The sequence below is a fragment of the Lepisosteus oculatus genome, chromosome 13, assembly GCF_040954835.1.
Source record: "Lepisosteus oculatus isolate fLepOcu1 chromosome 13, fLepOcu1.hap2, whole genome shotgun sequence".
Classification (NCBI taxonomy): domain Eukaryota; kingdom Metazoa; phylum Chordata; class Actinopteri; order Semionotiformes; family Lepisosteidae; genus Lepisosteus; species Lepisosteus oculatus.
The window spans coordinates 20265445-20283407 of NC_090708.1; the positions used below are offsets into that span (position 1 = coordinate 20265445).

Below are 17963 nucleotides of genomic sequence, written 5' to 3' on the forward strand. Positions count from 1 at the left end.
AGCAAAACTATGCAGAAATCATGCTCCCCAGCTAAAGACATAATAAACCATGTGATCAGTACCAGTATAACGAAATACTGGTTGTGAACACCAAGCAGGCAGTTTGCCACTTGTGACTCCACTTTTAGTAACATCAAAAGGCATTTTTTTATTATAATCTTGTCTTGATACATTACGGTTCTGGACACAGTGTAGTGGAGAAAAAATAACAGACAAGATTGATTTGTGTGTATAGTTTACTAATTCAGGTAAAATTAAAAAGTGTCTGTGCGGTTTACTGTACATTAATCAAAATATTTTTATCTTTGAGTTTTGACTTGCATCCTTAATTGTAAGTTAGCAAAGAACTCTAAAAACAAGCCAAGAGCATTTAAAAATAAACACTGGGCACCTACCACACAAGTTGTAGGTAAAACTTGTCATTGTCGGTGCAGTACCTACTGCTGCACCCAACTTCCTGCCATTTAAAAAGTCCAGATTATTAACAGAACATTAGCTAAAGATACAAACATGTTCCACTTCGGCCAGGAAGATCGACTGGCTTCAATTGGCATGGCTGAAGGTGGCATTTTTGTTGTGCGAGAGAACGTGCCAGGAAAAAAAGACGATGGCTTCAACAATCATCAGACTGGTTTGGATAAACCAGTTTTGATCCTGGAAGACAGACAGCTATCGCATTAGTACAGGGATGTCACACTCTCCTGATTCCTCAGCAGAGTTGTTTCAAAACCGCAGAGGCTACAACATGAGGTCGAAATAACCTGCACAGGAGGTGAAGGGCTATGGCTCACCATCTGCATGAAAAGATCTGCATACTCTGAGGCCCTTCGGGGGTGACTCTGACAGCTGAAAACTGTCTTCTATGGGTCAGGGTGTATCTGAGGTGGCATCAGAGAAAGTGTGGGAATGCTTCATTGACAGATGAATGCTATTTTGACCTTGACAAACATAGCAGAAGACAAGGTGTGGAGACTTAATGGAGAGCATTTTTGTGCTGTTTTGTGATGCTCAAGCCAAACTACAGGGTAACAGGAGTATATTAATATGTGGAGAACTCTTTTTTAAATGCAAGAAAATATTGGTGGCACCAACTCTCCAATGCTATCAGACAAGACCACTGACATCAACGTTGCACAGGATAATATCAATGTTCAGGGAAGTCATACTCAGAACTCTACTTCTGTTCATATTCTTTAAGATTATATTTGAATATTAAAAATAACTGTAATTTATTTGTTTAAAACTATTAGACTTGAGTATGGCATCTTGTTTCTGTATTTCATGACCTAATACTAATATTAAAAAATTGCTATCATGTTTAGTAATTCACACAATGCATTGTATGCTTGACATGGCATTTTTTCATATTTTGAAAACATTTTCATGGCTTTCTAAATGAATGCTAAAAAAAACTGGCAGGTTGCCTTTGCCAATGCAATGTACCTGTATATTTATTATATTCTTTCTGTGGAATATAGCAGAAACCACATCTGGAAAAATTAGATCATTCCAGTCAAGTATAAGCACGATCAATCTTAGTCTGAAGCTTGGCATTACATTTACTCTGTTTACAAATTTGAAAACAAGGTGATTAGAAAGTACATTTGCCATGCTCGTCACACGCTTTAGGACCTTAAGGGTGTTATTGACCAGGAGGTGGCCTTCATAACTCATGATACGTGTAGAGCTCAAGAAATACTTGATAATCAAGTGTAAAATGTAATAGTGGCAGTGTTTAGCATTGCTACTTCAAAGGGGCTATCTTAGGTGCTATCTGTGTGGAGTTTGTATGTTCTGCCTGTGTTTATGTGGGTTTCCTGGCTCTCTGGTTTCCTCCCTTTAAGACATACTAGTAGGTTAATTGGCTTCAGGGAAAACTGGCACTGGTGTGAGTGTGTGCGTGTCGGTTTCTGCGTGTGCCCTGTGACAGGTGCCCTATCCAGGTGGTGTCCTGCCTTGTGCCCATTTCTTGCCAAAATAGGCTGCAGCTCCCTGCAATCCTGAATTGAATAAAGTGGATAGAAAATGGTTGAACGAATGGATGAGTGTCATAAGGACACCCCTATGTGACAAAAATTGAACAGTTATTAACTTTGGCATTTTCTTTCCTTTGGTTCCTTTCACTATCATGTGCAATTTCACCTTTCTGTGCCTTAGTCAGCAGGAGGGAGAAATGGCACATTGATACGGTAAACACATTTTTCAATCACCCGTACACTTCTATAATAGAACAAATTAAACAAAAGTTGACAGACTGGAACATGTTAAGCGGTAAAATCAAACAATGTCGTTCCCTCTGAATTCTGAAAGACTTATTTAAAAATCTCTTTCCTCCCTTCAAACATTGCATAATTCTCTACTGACAAACTTACTCTCCATTCTTATATATTTTGATAAAATGTAATATATTAAAACAAGGCGTTGCATGGTTTATAAGCTGGTATACAGTTCCTCATTGATAACCTCAGTGCATACTGTTAAAACACACCCTAAGCTTCATTTTTCATCTTCTCTGCTTAATAAAAGCTGTTAGCCAGCTGATTTTGCCTGCTCAATAAAAACCTCAGATGCTTTATTCATACTGTATTTGTAAAAGACATCATCAAGGCAGAGCATAATTTACTCTAAGCTTGGCCTTTTTAAAACAAAAGTGACAATCTAAAAGCTACACACCTTATAATAGGTACCACTCATTGCGCCTAAAAACTAATAAAATATTTTCTTGCTTCCATATTAGCACTTAAAACTAAGATTTGCTAACAGTGTCCAACAAACATGTTTTCGATGACTTTTCACATGTGTAAAAACACCTAAAATGTTTTTTTCTACTGCATTATACAGTAAGTGTGTTATTTTACATATTACATGAAAGGAAAAAAAAACAGATACACTGTATTCCAAGCAGGACTGAACATGTTATAACTAGATGTCTGCTGTAGATAGCAACTTTGTCAAAGAATCTCTGCATAGCAATCATACTGTAACTATCAGCCTATTCACATCAGGACATCTTTTTTTTTTAAATGACATTGGCTTCTACCTCAAAGTTTCAGTCTAAGAAGAATGATGGAATGTGACTAAAGTCATAATGTAGAAAAATACAGATACTGTAGGTTTTATTTTCATTTGATTGGTTTTGAAATTGGAAAAAGTAAATATTGTAGTGCTCTCAGGTTCACGTGGGTATAAGCCCCTAAGGTTGGCACCCCACCACTGGGCGCGTCACTTAACAGGGACACAGCCCGCTGAGCTACAGGGAGATCTCCCTTCAGCCTGATCATATTCACAGGGAAGGGTGATGACGTCACCGCACCGGTAAGCCAGCTCACACAACCTGTAATGTCAGCCATATGCGTTACAATATTCGTACATCCGTTTTCTAACCACTTGAGCCAATCTAGGATTACAGGGGAGATGAAGCCTGTCTTAACAAGTAATGGGCACTAAGTTAGGTACACAGTGGATGGAACACCAGTTCATTGCAGGCCAAGGTACACATAGACTCAAACAAACACACAGTATACAGACAAACGCACACTCACGCCAGTGGCAATTTTTTGAGAATTCAATGAACCTGCTAGTAAGTCTTTTTCGACTGTGGGAGGAAACTACAGTTACTGGAGAAAACCTACAAGAACAAGCGGAGAACGTACAAACTCCATGCAGATAGCGCCGAAGGTCTGGAAAGGAACCCTGGGACACAGCGCTACGAGCCAGCAACCCTAATCACTGCTACAACGTGCAGCCCGCTTGTGAAAATGAATAAAGTTAATTTCCTTTAAAGTTATTATAGATTCATACGATGCTTTGTAAATCTAAAACAAAAGCACCTCGTAGTACTGTATGCACATTATCTATAGAAATCACGACTCGACCAAATACGCACAATATGAAGTGTCTGAACAGAACAGTTTCCGCTTTGTTACATTTTCTTACTGGACAAAACTGCATATCTCAGCACTGCAGTAAATTAAATTAAATTAGCACATATTCGGATTTTAAAGTTTTCCACGAAATGGCAATTTAAATAATTTAAGTGACTATAACTTAAAAGTGGTCGAGAGGTGACAGATAAGCCAGAACCCAACCTTTATATAACCTAAAAACGTAATCCTCTTTGGCATTGCCTCTTTGGCAAATGAAAACGACTAAAGGAAACGATCCGGAAACGTCTGTATTCGGCAGAAAACATATGACCCACATTGCCCCGACTCTTAGTTAACAGTATCCTGATCCACCCACTGTGATATTTAAAGGTTTCCGGCTGAACATATCAAGGGTATATCACTTTTGAACACCTGGAAATCAATACCAATGAAAAAAGCCAACCGGATTTAAAATATTTATACTGACTGACGAAAACCACATTACTACTCTGTGCGCCTAGCTAGTGATGTGACGGAACGTGATCTGGTTCTTCTGTCAAGGTAGCCAAAGAATTACTTCAACTGAACCGATATTAGACTGATACACTGGGAAATTGCACCAACACTTCTTTTTAATCTGATACACTGTACTTGAGAAATCCGTGCTCCAACGGAACATTTCCAACATCACCTACAGTATACTATACAATAGTGGTGGTAATAGTACATTAGTAAATAGCGGCTATAGGATATAGCCCTGATCCACCTGTTGTACAGCAGATAATACAAATACAGCACAACGTCGTCAGAGTCAAGACTTCCGAATTTTACGAGATATTTTTTGATTTTTGCTTTATTTATGAACTGCTCCATCGATTACAATTTAGATCTGCACAAAGTTTTAAAATATAATTTTTAAAAATGAAAGGACATTTTTTATTCACATTTTCGCGTAAAGTACAGCACACACATATACTGTATCAAAGCAGTAATTAAAGTTTGTCTTGCAGAATATATCCACCCATCCATTTTTTTTCCATAGCTTTACCCAGTATAGGGTTTCAGGGGAGCAGCCTATCGAGGCAAGCAGCGGGCACAAGGCAGGGTGTACCCGGGGACAAGACGACAGTCCATCACAGGGCAAACACAGACACACACACGCACCAGGGCCACTTTACCCAGAGCCCAATTAACCTAGCACTACAGTATGTCTTTGGATGGGGGAGGAAAACAGAGCACCGGGAGGAAACCCACGCAAACACGGGGAGGACATACAAACTCCACCCAGAGAGCGCCGCAGGTCTGCAATTGAACCCAGGGCCAAAGAGCTGCCAGGCAGCTACTGTATGCTCACCAGTGCGCCACTGTGCCCACTTTGCACAGTTTCTTGTCATGGCAAATATTTAATTATCCGAAAACGAATCAATTGCTAAAATTTGACATAGAGTAGTAAACCAAAGCTTTGTTAGGTACAGTACCACAATAATTTATAACATGCACTTTTTATCTAGCACAGGTGGGGAAGGAGAACATTAAGCATTCAGAGCGCAAAATGCCTAGACACTAAACACCCAGAAAAAAGACGTATTTCTTTAGCTTTAAGGCTCGGTTAATAAAACAAATGGACAGTTTAATATATCTATGTCACCCGCACCCCATGTCCTACAAGACTTGCGTACTCCTTGGAAATCCGGCTGTCAAGCGGGCAGCGCGTGTAGCCAGGCTTGTTGCGATCAGGCAGGAACATCACTGAAGAGGGTGAAGAGATGCAGTCGCACTCCGTATCTCTCTGTTTGTGAAGAAAGACTTCAAAATAAAACCCGAATACTTACTTCATTCGCCGTTATTCCTCGCAAGATCGCGCCCCACACGAAAACCACAAGAAGGACAGCGTGAACCTGCTCTGATAGTAGTACATGAAAGCGGGCCATTTCAGCGTCACGCCGAGCATTCAACCTTTCTCGTGTCAGTCATCTCCTGCGACTTTTTCTGACCTCTGTAGCACCATGCAGAAAGGAAGTTCGAAACAGGTCAGTTGTAACTAGTACGTACTGTAGTAGAATTAGTGTTGCTATTATTATAGCCCTACTTTGCTGTACAGGAAAGTTGTTTTCTTGGAAAACACCTTTATTTTTCCTTCAGGTTTTAACGCAGGAACATTCCCAGGTGAGCTTCAAAGTGCCCAGACCATTGTCACCTCCAACAGCGGTTCATCTTTCAAAATATAAAAAGATAACATTCACAGGGCGGTGAAGCTTGCCTTAACTGGGTGAAAATCTGCAAGGTTAAAGCAGTATACAAAATTTGAGTCGCTTTTCATTATCCAATCAGAATTTATCTTTACCGTAAAATGACTAGAAGATCCTCATCTCGTTTGCTTAGGAATTAGAGGCCACACCAAACGTGAAGTTGCACAATAATCTACAGAATTAAGTTCTTAAAAATTTTTATTTAAATAAAATATTTGAAAATATAATCATAATTTGAGGAGACAGTCATAAGATAATAAAGTATATTTTTCACAGAAAGAAAGTGCCCTTGTTTTCTGGCTTGTACGGTAAAAGAAAGTGCGTTCTTTATGGTCATTTACTGTAAGAATCCTTCCAGCTTTAGTGGAAGTTTATAGTCCGATTAGAGTTGATGCTATTTTAGAGTGTTGGAATTGGAAGAAAAGACAGATTCAATAAGGTAGGGTCATGTTCTTAATACAGATATTTGCAGAATTAAAACGAATTAAAAGGAATTCGCTGCTTGCTTAATTATTCTGTTTAACTGTTGCATTCACTAGATTCTGTAAAATAAAATGTGCTTAATTTTAAGTTTGTTTTTATATTGTTAGTACAGTACGTGAACTCGTTGCAGAAGAGGTGCGACAACACAGTGGACAGCAACTGGCTTTCAATTTGAGTGTTGTCGTTGGAGAGAGGTGTGTTCTCGCTCCTCGATTTCATTAATTGAGATCATTTCACTAGTGTCAAAAATTGAAAGCCGATGTGCACTATTCGGGTTGTGGATTTTATAAATATAAAAACCAAAATACATGTATATACAGGTAGCTAAATTTATTTATGGTTCCCTAGAAATTATGAGAAATTTGGGGAAATTAGCCAATTTGAATGGTTTGCAGATGGTTGGGATTATTTCCTGACTGGGTTTCTAGAACGTCAAGTGCAAAATGACAGATGCTTCATATTATATTGTACCGAATACGTCTCTGCGCATAACAGGGCTCTTGGTCGCCTCCGCTGAGGAAGACTCAACCGGTAAGACACTTGTTGAGCAACGCCGTAGTCCCGGGTTCGCGCCCATGAGATGGAGAAACAAACTAGGTCGGTAGCGGAAAGGGCACAAGCCCTAGAACCCGAATCCGTTACAATATATTACAAAAGGCGGCACTTGAAAGCGTTTTCTTGCTTTATAATGGGGTGTATTTGCTCTTCTAGCTGTGTTTTTCGCAATAATATCCTCTTCAATGTGTTTACAAACCATGAGGCGATGATGAGCGATCAATTCGTGTAAACTACCTGGGTTACAATTCGACTTCAAACCGAGATAACCGATACCGTAATAGGGAGAGAAAGGCTATGTCTTCATGAAGACCGTGAAAATATTTTTGACTTTTCTGAATCATGTGCTCATATTGTCTTGGTTCAGCATGTTTTTCTTTGTTGTAAAATAAAAATACCATCTTGTCAGTTGATGCATATGGAATTCCGCATAGCACAGAAGGGTAAATAACACGCTCCTTCAAAACTATAATCCTGATAAATTATAATAATAAACACTGTCTTGAGCTTCCATTGGTACAGATTACGATTACAGTTTATAATACTTATAATTATACGTGTGGGAATGCCATCATGTTTTCTTAAACTTCAAAATGACAGTCTACCTTGTACCTAGGAACGTCATATGTGAATTGAAATATTTTGTTATTTTCTGTTATCACATTCCTCTGTTGCTCTCCGAATTCGTGTATTTATACAACATTTTTCTAATGCCAGACTACCAGAAATGTTGATATAAGGAAATTATTTGTGAAGACGTTTTATACAGCTAGATTAGTTTAAAGCACAATTCATTTGTTGTCATATGTACAGTATGCAGACCATCAAGCAATCAATAAGCAATAAATACAAAGTTGGTGTATCCACCAATCTAGAAATACCAACTTCAAAGACATTTATCCAATAATTTAAAATCAAGCAGTACAGTGTTTCTTAGCAATCCTTTAATGAAACAGAGTGTCATTCCACATTACTGTCTACAGAAGCGGTGCTTTCAAAGAGGACATCGAGACAACAGGATTCATGCAGCAGAGAAGAGAAACAATATTGAACTGGCACACAACGTGAACACATGTATGTGTCATTTGGAAACTTTACAGTGTGTGAATGGCGGTGCTAAAGTACTTTACTGAATGGACTTTTGTTTTTCTTTGGTAAGTTGGCTTCATTTTACCATCTGAATTTTTTTAAAAAAACTTTCTGATGAGTTTTCATTACTATTATCACATTATGGGTCAACCAAGTCAAGTTTGCCCTAATCCTTCCTTGTCACAGAAAGAGTTTGTGTGCATTATTAACAAATACAATTATAATGTTTCTTTTCTTCCCAAACAGCTTTCTGTACATGGTGTTAATGGGAGCTGTTGTGCTATGTGTACCTGAATATAGCCCCTGAATATGAGTTTATATCATTTGGTATTTCTTTTAATCTGTTGCAAACCTTTTGATTTGCAGTTGTGCTTTATCTTCTTCTCATTTTTAGTAATTGCAATTACTGTACTTCAGTTTAATCAATGAATCACCGATCCATTCATCAGAACCAGTCTTGATGAGAGGAGAGTAACTACAGTAGGAGGCCTGTCCAGGTGTCCTGCTTCCTTCTTCTTGGAGTGAACAGTTTAAAGAAGCAAATTAATTCATTGATTTAATAAATTGTGCTTATGATTCAGGTCTAGAAAAATACCCATGGCTTCAGAATTCACCTGTTCTTCTATTTATCCCAAATTTTAAGCATTATATTATTATTTTTAACAGTTGAAAACTTTTACATCATGAAGGATGTCTATTTAGAGAGTATGCTTCACAGTATGCTTTAATTATGAAAGAAGAATATAATTAATTCTGTGCCTTATGAATCTCTCAGTAAAACATCAGAGTGCTTGTAAAAGTCTGGATATAGAATAAAAAATGGTGTGCTTTTATCATTTTTTTTCAAATGATTAGTAAAATAATAATTTTAATAATAATAATATCCTTCGGATTAGACGTAAAACCGAGGTCCTGACTCTCTGTGTTCATTAAAAATCCCAGGGCACTTCTCGAAAAGAGTAGGGGTGTAACCCGGGCATCCTGGCCAAATTTCCCATTGGCCCTTACCAATCATGGCCTCCTAATAATCCCCATCTATGAATTGGCTTCATTACTCTGCTCTCCTCCTCACTGATAGCTGATGTGTGGTGAGCGCTCTGGTGCACTATGGCTGCCGCCGCATTATCCAGGTGGATGCTGCACATTGGTGGTGGTGGAGGGGAGTCCCCATTACCTGTAAAGCGCTTTGAGTGGCGTTTCCAGAAAAAGCGCTATATAAATGTAAGCAACTATTATTATTATTATTATTATTATTATTATTATTATTATTATTATTATTATTATTATTATTAAAATAGAGAATAGAAAAAAATCACAAAAAACATGCTCTGAGATTCATGTTAATTATATGAGAATATGTGAGATCAGTAATGTTTTTAAATTATTTTAACAGGTGGGCTTTGATCTTAATTATTGCACGACAGAATGTGAATGGGGTGAGTATCTTGCTTGCTCTGTCATGTACTATACACTTAAGTATGCCTGATGCACAACTTTGTAAAAAGTGTCCAAATCATATGAACATTGATGGGAACAAACACATGATCGTTAACATTTATTTAGTGCTATGTAATTCTCCCAGGTACATTATAAGTGGCCCGAAGGGTCTTTTGATCACATGTGGAAATTAAAAGAAGAGACTCCATTTTGTTTGTCCTTTGACAAGCTTCTCAGCTAGGCAATTGTGTGACTTTTAACCAAAAAAGAAGAGATTTCCTTGCAACAGCTTCCTTAGATTTAAAGGTTTCTCTAGTGTTTTCAGTAAAATGTGATATATTAATCCTGATTATTATTCTCATTATAATTACTATCTGTAGCCAGACTGAAATCAGTCTGTATTCCTTAAGTATTGTCTTTTCAGTTTTCTTAAATGCAGTCATTTCACAGAATTAGTCCATTGCTCATCCTAAACACTTAACTTAAATTGATTTCTTCAGAGAAGCAAGAAAGGAGAAGTAAGAAATTATGACTGTATACATCTTCTTAATAGAGGTGCTAATGAACAAACTATTATTCTGCATGTGCACAAAAACATTTTAGAAGCATAGACAATGCATTCTAGGCTTTTCTACACTGGACAATGGGAATACCGAGGCTTATAGTATATTTGTAAAGTCTATTATAAATAGATTTATAATTAAAATGAATAATATTGTAATTACCTTAGTGGTGCAGTGGTTATCATTGCTGTCTAGTAACTACTGTAGGTTCAATTCCTGCTGTGCTATCTGTGCAGTATTCATATGTTCTCCATGTGTGTTTGTGTCTGCCCAGTGTGTACCCTGCCTTGTGCCTTTTGCTAGGATAGGCTTTGGCTCCTTCACTACTCTGTATTGGGTTAAGTGGTTAGAAAATGGATGGCGGATATTATAAATGGAGTTTTTACTATTCTTGGGGTACTTTTGATATTCCTCATGGCTTACTATGGTAAAGAACAGTGAAGACATAGAAACCTGCAACAAAACTATTATAAAACCATACTAAATGCTGGAAAATGCTATAAAAAATGTACCTAGAGACTACTATAAGGGGTAACATGATGCTCTGTGAAACACAATCATCAAGTAAGTGCTCCCATTCAGTCACATAGTGAGATAACCACAATCTCTATACAGAGATGAAGATAACAATTTTACACACTACAGAAACTCCAATTACTTGTAATTTATGGGGTGTAGATATGATGAGAACCCAATTTAAGAATCTAATAAAACATCAAATGCTCTGTTGCTGTAATCAGCGTGGTTTAAATCATCACAGATAAGCACCTATCATTTTGTAATGAAAGAAGATTTTGTTCTTTGTTCCCTCACCCCAGTACTGCCCAGGCCCAGCCTTACTTAGCTTCTGAGAGCAGTCAGAAAAAACTTGACAAGATGACAAGGTCAGTCTATGGGTGGGTAGCACTGCTATCCTATCAGCAAATGCTAGGTGCATCTCTCAGGAATATTTTAGACTCAAATTCTTAAGGTTAGTTCCTGGGATTTCCATGCGCTTGAAAAACCTCCCCCATAACAAGGGCTCAGTGCCACAGCCTGCTCATATCTCTTACCTTGCTCTCAGTAAAGGAATAGCACAGCATTTAAACGAGACAACTTAACAGGCAAGGTTAATCATGTACTGGACTGTATATCCCCCCATATATTAGAATATTGGACTCAGTTTCTTGCACCAAAATAATTTTAAAAAGTCATGTAAACCAGAAATGGACTTTTTTACTCCATAACCCAGCAGCTGTATCAGTGATAGTAGCATAATGGGACAACATTCATTTTGTCATCAAATTTAACTACAGTATGTGTTGCGATAGTTTCTGGTGCCGAGTAACCCAGTGGCCAAAGTCTTGGCATGAGATGAGAAACCAGCCGCCCGAACAATTTCTTCCTAATGTTCCTAATGTAAAATTTCTGAAGACATATTCCAGCACATGTCAGGTTCAAAAGCCTACTATTAAAACTTAACTACACCTGTGGAACCCTAGCTACACTTACATATTCTCAGGCTAATAGTTTGAATGATTGTCAGTTTTACACACTATTACCAATAGAACTGGCCTTGTCACACTGTTATATCCTGAGAAGCATGGTACACACTAACAGGTGAGGCTCATCACACAGGAAGTGAGCTAATCATCTTCCTCTTTGCCTTTCCTGAAATGTAGTTTCATCCTGGAAACAGGACAGAAAAATTACAACTTTGGCAGGCAGAGATAGCTGCTATAGGCTTATCAAAACTCCTGGCCCAGAATATATTACCTTTATAACCCTGCCCACATTTTGTCAAGAGTATTACATAATGAGACTACGGCTTAATGAAAGACAAATGCATGTAAATTTGGAATGTAAGCTGACAACTACAGTACACTACCAGCATTGCTATGCATGAAGCATTGTTCAGAACATATAAAATCATTATTTTATAGTATCAGACACTAACATTTAAATATCTCCTCTCATATCTGATTTATTTAACATTAGTTACCTAAAGCAACCTAGTTTCCTAAAACAAAGTGAAACATTGAAAGATAGCAAGTAGTGACTTGGCCAATCAAGTCTGCAGGATCTTTATTTTAGTGTCAATCCAATGCCAAACACGTACTGTATGAGTGACACTATACATACTGTATGAACATGTGAGTAGGGATTAAGGAAATACATTTTTCTGTGTTTTACAGAAAATCTTCACTATTTAATGAAATAGTGTCTAAATTGTAACCAAATTAAAATTAACCAAATGAATAAATTGCAACAAGAGTGAAAGTAGAACTGAACTTAGTGCTGAAGAAGAGGGATTTGAGTTAAAATCCCATGAGAAACCCTCTTGTTTTACTACTGAACACAATACTTCAACTGGATTGCTCCAGGTTTTGGGTACAAATGAGAATTTGTTCTCAATTGACTTCTCTGCATAAATAAAGTATCTAAATTAGTCACGCAGAAACAATCAAATTTTAATCCTGTGTGCAGTATTGAAGGGCTTATAATCGTCTATTTGTTTTTATGCCACAAACGTATAACAACGACCACTTAATGCTTCACCTTGCTAGTTGTTAATGCTAGAAATGCAGCAGGAGAATATACAGTTCTTCTGGTTAGTGTCCCACCAGAAAAGCAAATACAGTGAACCCTTGTTTCTCACTAGTTAAGAACCGCTCCCAGGTCTTTTTTATTTACACATTGTTTCTTTAATTATTAAGGATTTATTTAAAGAAAATGTCCACTGTTACTTTCATGACAGAATAAACCAAAAACTGCACCAGATCAGCTATTAAAGTGAGTAAACTATATCCTGATGGCTTAGAGCCTAAGGGAATGGGAAACAGATCTGGGGTTGCAATGTAAACAATCCACTTTCACAAAACACTTTCCTGTGCATGCATGTGGTAGGCTGGCAATCTGAATGAGGCTGTAAGTTCAAATCCAAGATGTGAAGCTTTAAGAGTAGGACAGTGGCAATTTTCCAGACCAAGTGCCTCAAGCAAGTCTGTCTGGGAGTATGTTGAGGGGCAGGGGGTGTCATTTTCTATGGCCATATAGTGAAATCGTACCCTCTGGCAGCAAAAAGAAGATAAAAGTGAACACTGACCAGGTGTTTACAGTTTTGTTGGGATCTTAAAGATATCTCAGGCAGGCATCCACACAAACCTGGTGAGGACCAGTATGCGTATACAGTATACAGCAGCAGCTGACAAAAGCCCCTATGCATTTGAAAGAAAAAGATGCACCAATTATTCACATTGTTAATATTATCATTTGGAAGTTTCTGGATTACAAATTCTCTCTTGGAGGTCATCATAAAAGTTCTATATGAATTAACTGAGGTAAGGCTGTCAGTATCTGCAAAAGTCAAGATTTATTTAATCTTTACTGCTTTTGATAGTATGACTTCATAATATCAGTATATGTGCAACAACATTTTGTGCAAAAATTAACAATAAAGTAAACTGCATTTATGCAGAATTCCCTGCCTCTATGTAAGTTCTCCTATGAATGGGTTTTATGTTCAAACAGATTCTCAACAGGACCTTATACAGTTGTACTGTATTGCAGAGTACCTTAAACAAGAGTGAAAATATGTCATTCTCTGGATCCCTGAATCCTGTTTACACATGACAGCAGTCTATGTTCTGTTCACTTTGTGCAATGACTGATTTTTGAGACATTATTGCATTGGGTCCAAGTGAGAAATGGAGTAAAATACCACCAAATTATTGCCACAGATATTCTGTGTGTCTTCCACATGACAAGGGCACATAGCTGGATTAATAATACTAAACTTAACTCCACCTGAGAAATTATTATAATGATGCCAAACAACCCTTTACTTTCTTGATGTATTTTCTGCAGGAAGCTGGATTTCAAATTAAACCTTAATTCACCATAATTGTTTTTATGTAGAAAAGAAAGAAAGCAACCAAAAAAGTCCTGTGAGAAGCACAGATCCTATGTTTATGTGCATTAATCCCACAAAAAATTATATTTATATAGCATTGAAAACACAAGCAAAATAAAATATACAGGTTGTTTCAATTACTTGTGGAGCAAAAAATCACTAAGGTTCATTCCATTACAATAGCCAAGATTGTGTTTAATAATAATAATTGCTTACATTAATATAGCTCTTTTCTGGACACTGCACTCAAAGCACTTTACAGGTAATGGGGACTCCCCTCCACCACCTGGATGATGCTACAGCAGCTATCACACATCAGCTATCAGTGGGGAAGAGAACAGAGCAATGAAGCTAACTCATAGATGGGGATTATTAGGAGGTCATGATTGGTAAAAGCACTGGGATTTTTAATGACAACAGAGCGTTTGTCCAAAGAGAGGACCTCAGTTTTACGTCTGATCTGAAGAATGGCGCCTTTTTATAGTATAGTGTCCCCATCACTATATTGGGGCATTAGGACACACATAGATTGCAGGGTGAGCACCCCCTACTGGCTCCACTAACACCTCTTCAGGCAGCAACCTTAGTTTTTCCCAGGAGGTCCCTCCAGGTACTGACCAAGCTCACACCTGGTTAGCTTCAGTGGGTTGCCAGTTGTGAGATGGCTGCTGGCTGTTTGTATGTGTTTCCTGTGGGGTGTACCAGTTTCACCCACAGTCCAAGGACATATTGGAAGATGGTAGATAATTGCCTTTCGGGTAACTTGGCCCTGGTGTGTGTGTACTGTATGTGTCTGTGTGTCTATTTTGTGATGGATGAGCATCCATGGCCATCCACCCATGGCATATCCTGCCTTGTGTCCATTGCTTTCCTGGATAGGTTTCCCGACAAGCCTACTCTATACTGGATGAAACAGTAATAAAATTGATATTTCTGGAAATAAAAATGTCTGTTAAAAGCTCACAGCACATATGATTAATAAGTAAAATGACCTATTAATCATATGTGATGACACAAAGATCAGGTTAGACATAGTACTTTGATATGGTCCAAATATACAGTATGAAACATGATAACTCAGAATGTAACCCTGCAAATCACTACAGTTTACAGTCTTCTACAGTAAAGCTTTTACCATGAACATAATGTGATGATGCTAGTAATTGAAGAAGTCTTCTCAAACTACTGTTTTTATTCAGCTAAGCTGACGATAATTGATGTTAGTGGTTTCAGTGTATTTTGAAATGCTGAGCTCAATGGTGTAATTTTATGAGTTAAATTATAGCAAAGTTGTACATGGTTAAATTCCAGCCTCACCTGCTCAGCAAGATCAGCCTGAAGGTGGTCTACTTTGGTTTCCTTCTGCACTATATTTTCACATCATATCTTCCACAAACCGGTGTTTAGAGTAACTCAGAATCTAATTGCTGCAACTTAAAAAATAATGCATGGTTTGCCTCTGTTTATTTTTGCTCAAACGGACGATATATCAGAAAATTCACTTGGTAGTTATGCATTATTTAAACACTTACTGTATATTCTATGGCTTTAGCCATGAAATAAAAATGTTATGGCTGTAATTGCTTAATTGTGGTTCAGAACAGTAGTTCCGATGCCTATCTTCACATACTGTAAGTGAGGACAATTGCAAGGGGATTCTGCTGACTTATATCATTTTATATAATTCTCCAACTTCTTCAGCTGCCACATTAAGTTTTTAAAAGCAATTTTTCTTTCCTAGGAATGTAGTTTCATCAACTTGAAGTTAATTCATATTTACACTTTGTCAAAAGACACTTATCTCTCTATTTATGGTATACATGTATGTGTTAGAAAAGGTATATGGAATTTGAATATCGATTAAATGCTTTTGGTGTCATTTGCACTAGTATCGGATAGTAAACATACGTTAATCGCATCTCTCAATATCTCTCAATGACCTCTTATTTGAGTCTCGACCGAGTTTTTCCATCTTGTAAATCTCAATAACAATAACAATCCAGTTTTCTTTGGTTGGGGGATCTCTTTTGGGCCATTTACAGTATGTGTTTTAGCTTTTATGCTTTCTGCCAAAAATACCTTAAACCAGTATCCCATCCCTCAACCTCAGGTAGAGTACTAATATACCGTACACAAGTGAACCTGATTTTGGTATTTCTAAACATAATACAGTATGTCTTGGATAAGAGACCACAGTGCTTCCCAATAGGACTGAATTCTGGGAATAAATACTGTATGGGAATCATCAGCTTCCCTTTACCACAATCTCTCCAACATGGTTGTGGCAAACCAAGCTGAGATGATTTAATTTGGGGGTTTGTAAAAAATCAAGTTATGTTTTTCCAGGAAAACTCCCACCAATTTTTGAGTTTGAGGGGACTGTGTTGTGTTTTGCATATATTCTTCCATTCCTCATTAGTGATGGCAATGTTCAGTTCCATTTCCCATTTTTTCTTAATATAGTCTGTCGTTTCTTTTCTACAGTTCATTATACTGTACCTTGATACAGTGCTGACACTGTGCTCTTATTGTATGCCAGGATACAAATCTGTCTAATTTGATTCAGATGGACATTTAGATCAGGTTCCTTGGTCTCTTTCTAAAAGTGCTGATACAATTGCAGATACTGAAAGAATTACCATTATGGTTTGGTCTAAAGGGTCTGAGAGGGTCTGAAGGCTTAATTAATTTATGTTTTCCATTATTGTACAGAATAAGGTAATTCCTTTGTGACACCATTGTGTCTTTGGTCAAGTATGCCCAGCACAAATAATGAGTCCTTACTACTTAATATCCTTAAGTACTTTGATCTATTTTTTTACATCCTTTATACTTTGATCTATTTTTTAACTTTATTTTTAACAAATTGTGAACCACATTTTTAATGTATGTGCAGCTAGTGAATTCAATTACTCATATTGACAGACTGTTCTATATATAACACGATCTGTGCAAATACTACATACACTGTAGACCACTGTCATTAATAAATTGCAAGGCAGAGATCAAAGATCAGAAACACGACTCAGTTGCAGCTATACAACAGTTTTTTAGAATAGAGTGCAGTATAGTATTGAGCACTTTCAGTTTTGAATTACTGTAGAGTTTCAGAACTCCTGAGTATTTCAGATCAGTAAGCATTAGAATGTGTTATTTGTGTTGGAAGTCATACAAGCTGTACACCTACTGTACAATGCATGATTTACGCCAGATTGTAAAAACTGTCTAGTAGTATTCTAGTAGTATTCTGTCCTCTTATAGGAAATATTTTCATTGGTATCTGAACCCTAGGTACCACATGATATCCTAGTTCATCCCACATATGTTCAGTGAAGCTCATGTTTCACAAGTAGGACATCCACAGCATACTGTATCTTTAATATTCTCATCCTGTTAGAATGAGCATCAGAAGCATGTTTGCTGTCCTGCTGAGATATTGTCACATCAGGTTGAGACCACACGAAGTGCAGAAAGATAGATAATGTTCAATGTCATGTCCTGCAGTTGCCATCAAAGATGTCTTTAGATAATCAACACAAAGGAAAACATGGAAAGGTCATGATTGCATAAGTATTTAAACTCATTCCTGTGACAAACTAAATCAATTTACAGCATGAGCACAGAATTACCTTAACAAGTGACGCAATTATTTCAGTGGCCTCTGTCCGAGTACAACAGAGTCAACCATGAAGACTAAGCAGATTTCAGGGCAAGTCGGGGATAAAGTTATAGAAAAGCACAGGTCAGGAGAAGGGAAAAATGACATACTGAAGTCTCTGAATATCTCTGGGAACACAGCAGCACAGACTCTTCAATCATCAAGAAAAAG

General features: G+C 37.5%; 2 protein-coding genes across 3 annotated transcripts in view; one reads left to right on the forward strand and one right to left on the reverse strand.

Moving 5' to 3' along the window:
- Positions 1-6116, reverse strand: part of col4a3 (collagen, type IV, alpha 3) — a 64809-nt gene extending 58693 nt beyond the window's left edge. Inside the window, exon 1 of the mRNA XM_015361485.2 lies at positions 5699-6116. Coding sequence (XP_015216971.2) covers positions 5699-5797 — 99 coding nt within the window. The 5' untranslated portion in view covers positions 5798-6116. The remainder of the gene's footprint in view (positions 1-5698) is intronic.
- A 367-nt stretch (positions 6117-6483) lies between these two features.
- Positions 6484-17963, forward strand: part of col4a4 (collagen, type IV, alpha 4) — a 72945-nt gene continuing 61465 nt past the window's right edge. The window contains exons 1-3 of one of the 2 annotated variants that reach the window (XM_069197295.1): positions 6484-6554; positions 8137-8307; positions 9636-9678. In XM_069197295.1, the coding sequence (XP_069053396.1) occupies positions 8261-8307; positions 9636-9678 (90 nt within the window). In that variant the 5' untranslated portion in view covers positions 6484-6554; positions 8137-8260. Of the gene's footprint in view, positions 6555-7065; positions 7130-8136; positions 8308-9635; positions 9679-17963 lie in introns of those variants that run through there. The other variant, XM_069197296.1, reaches the window with a different exon arrangement.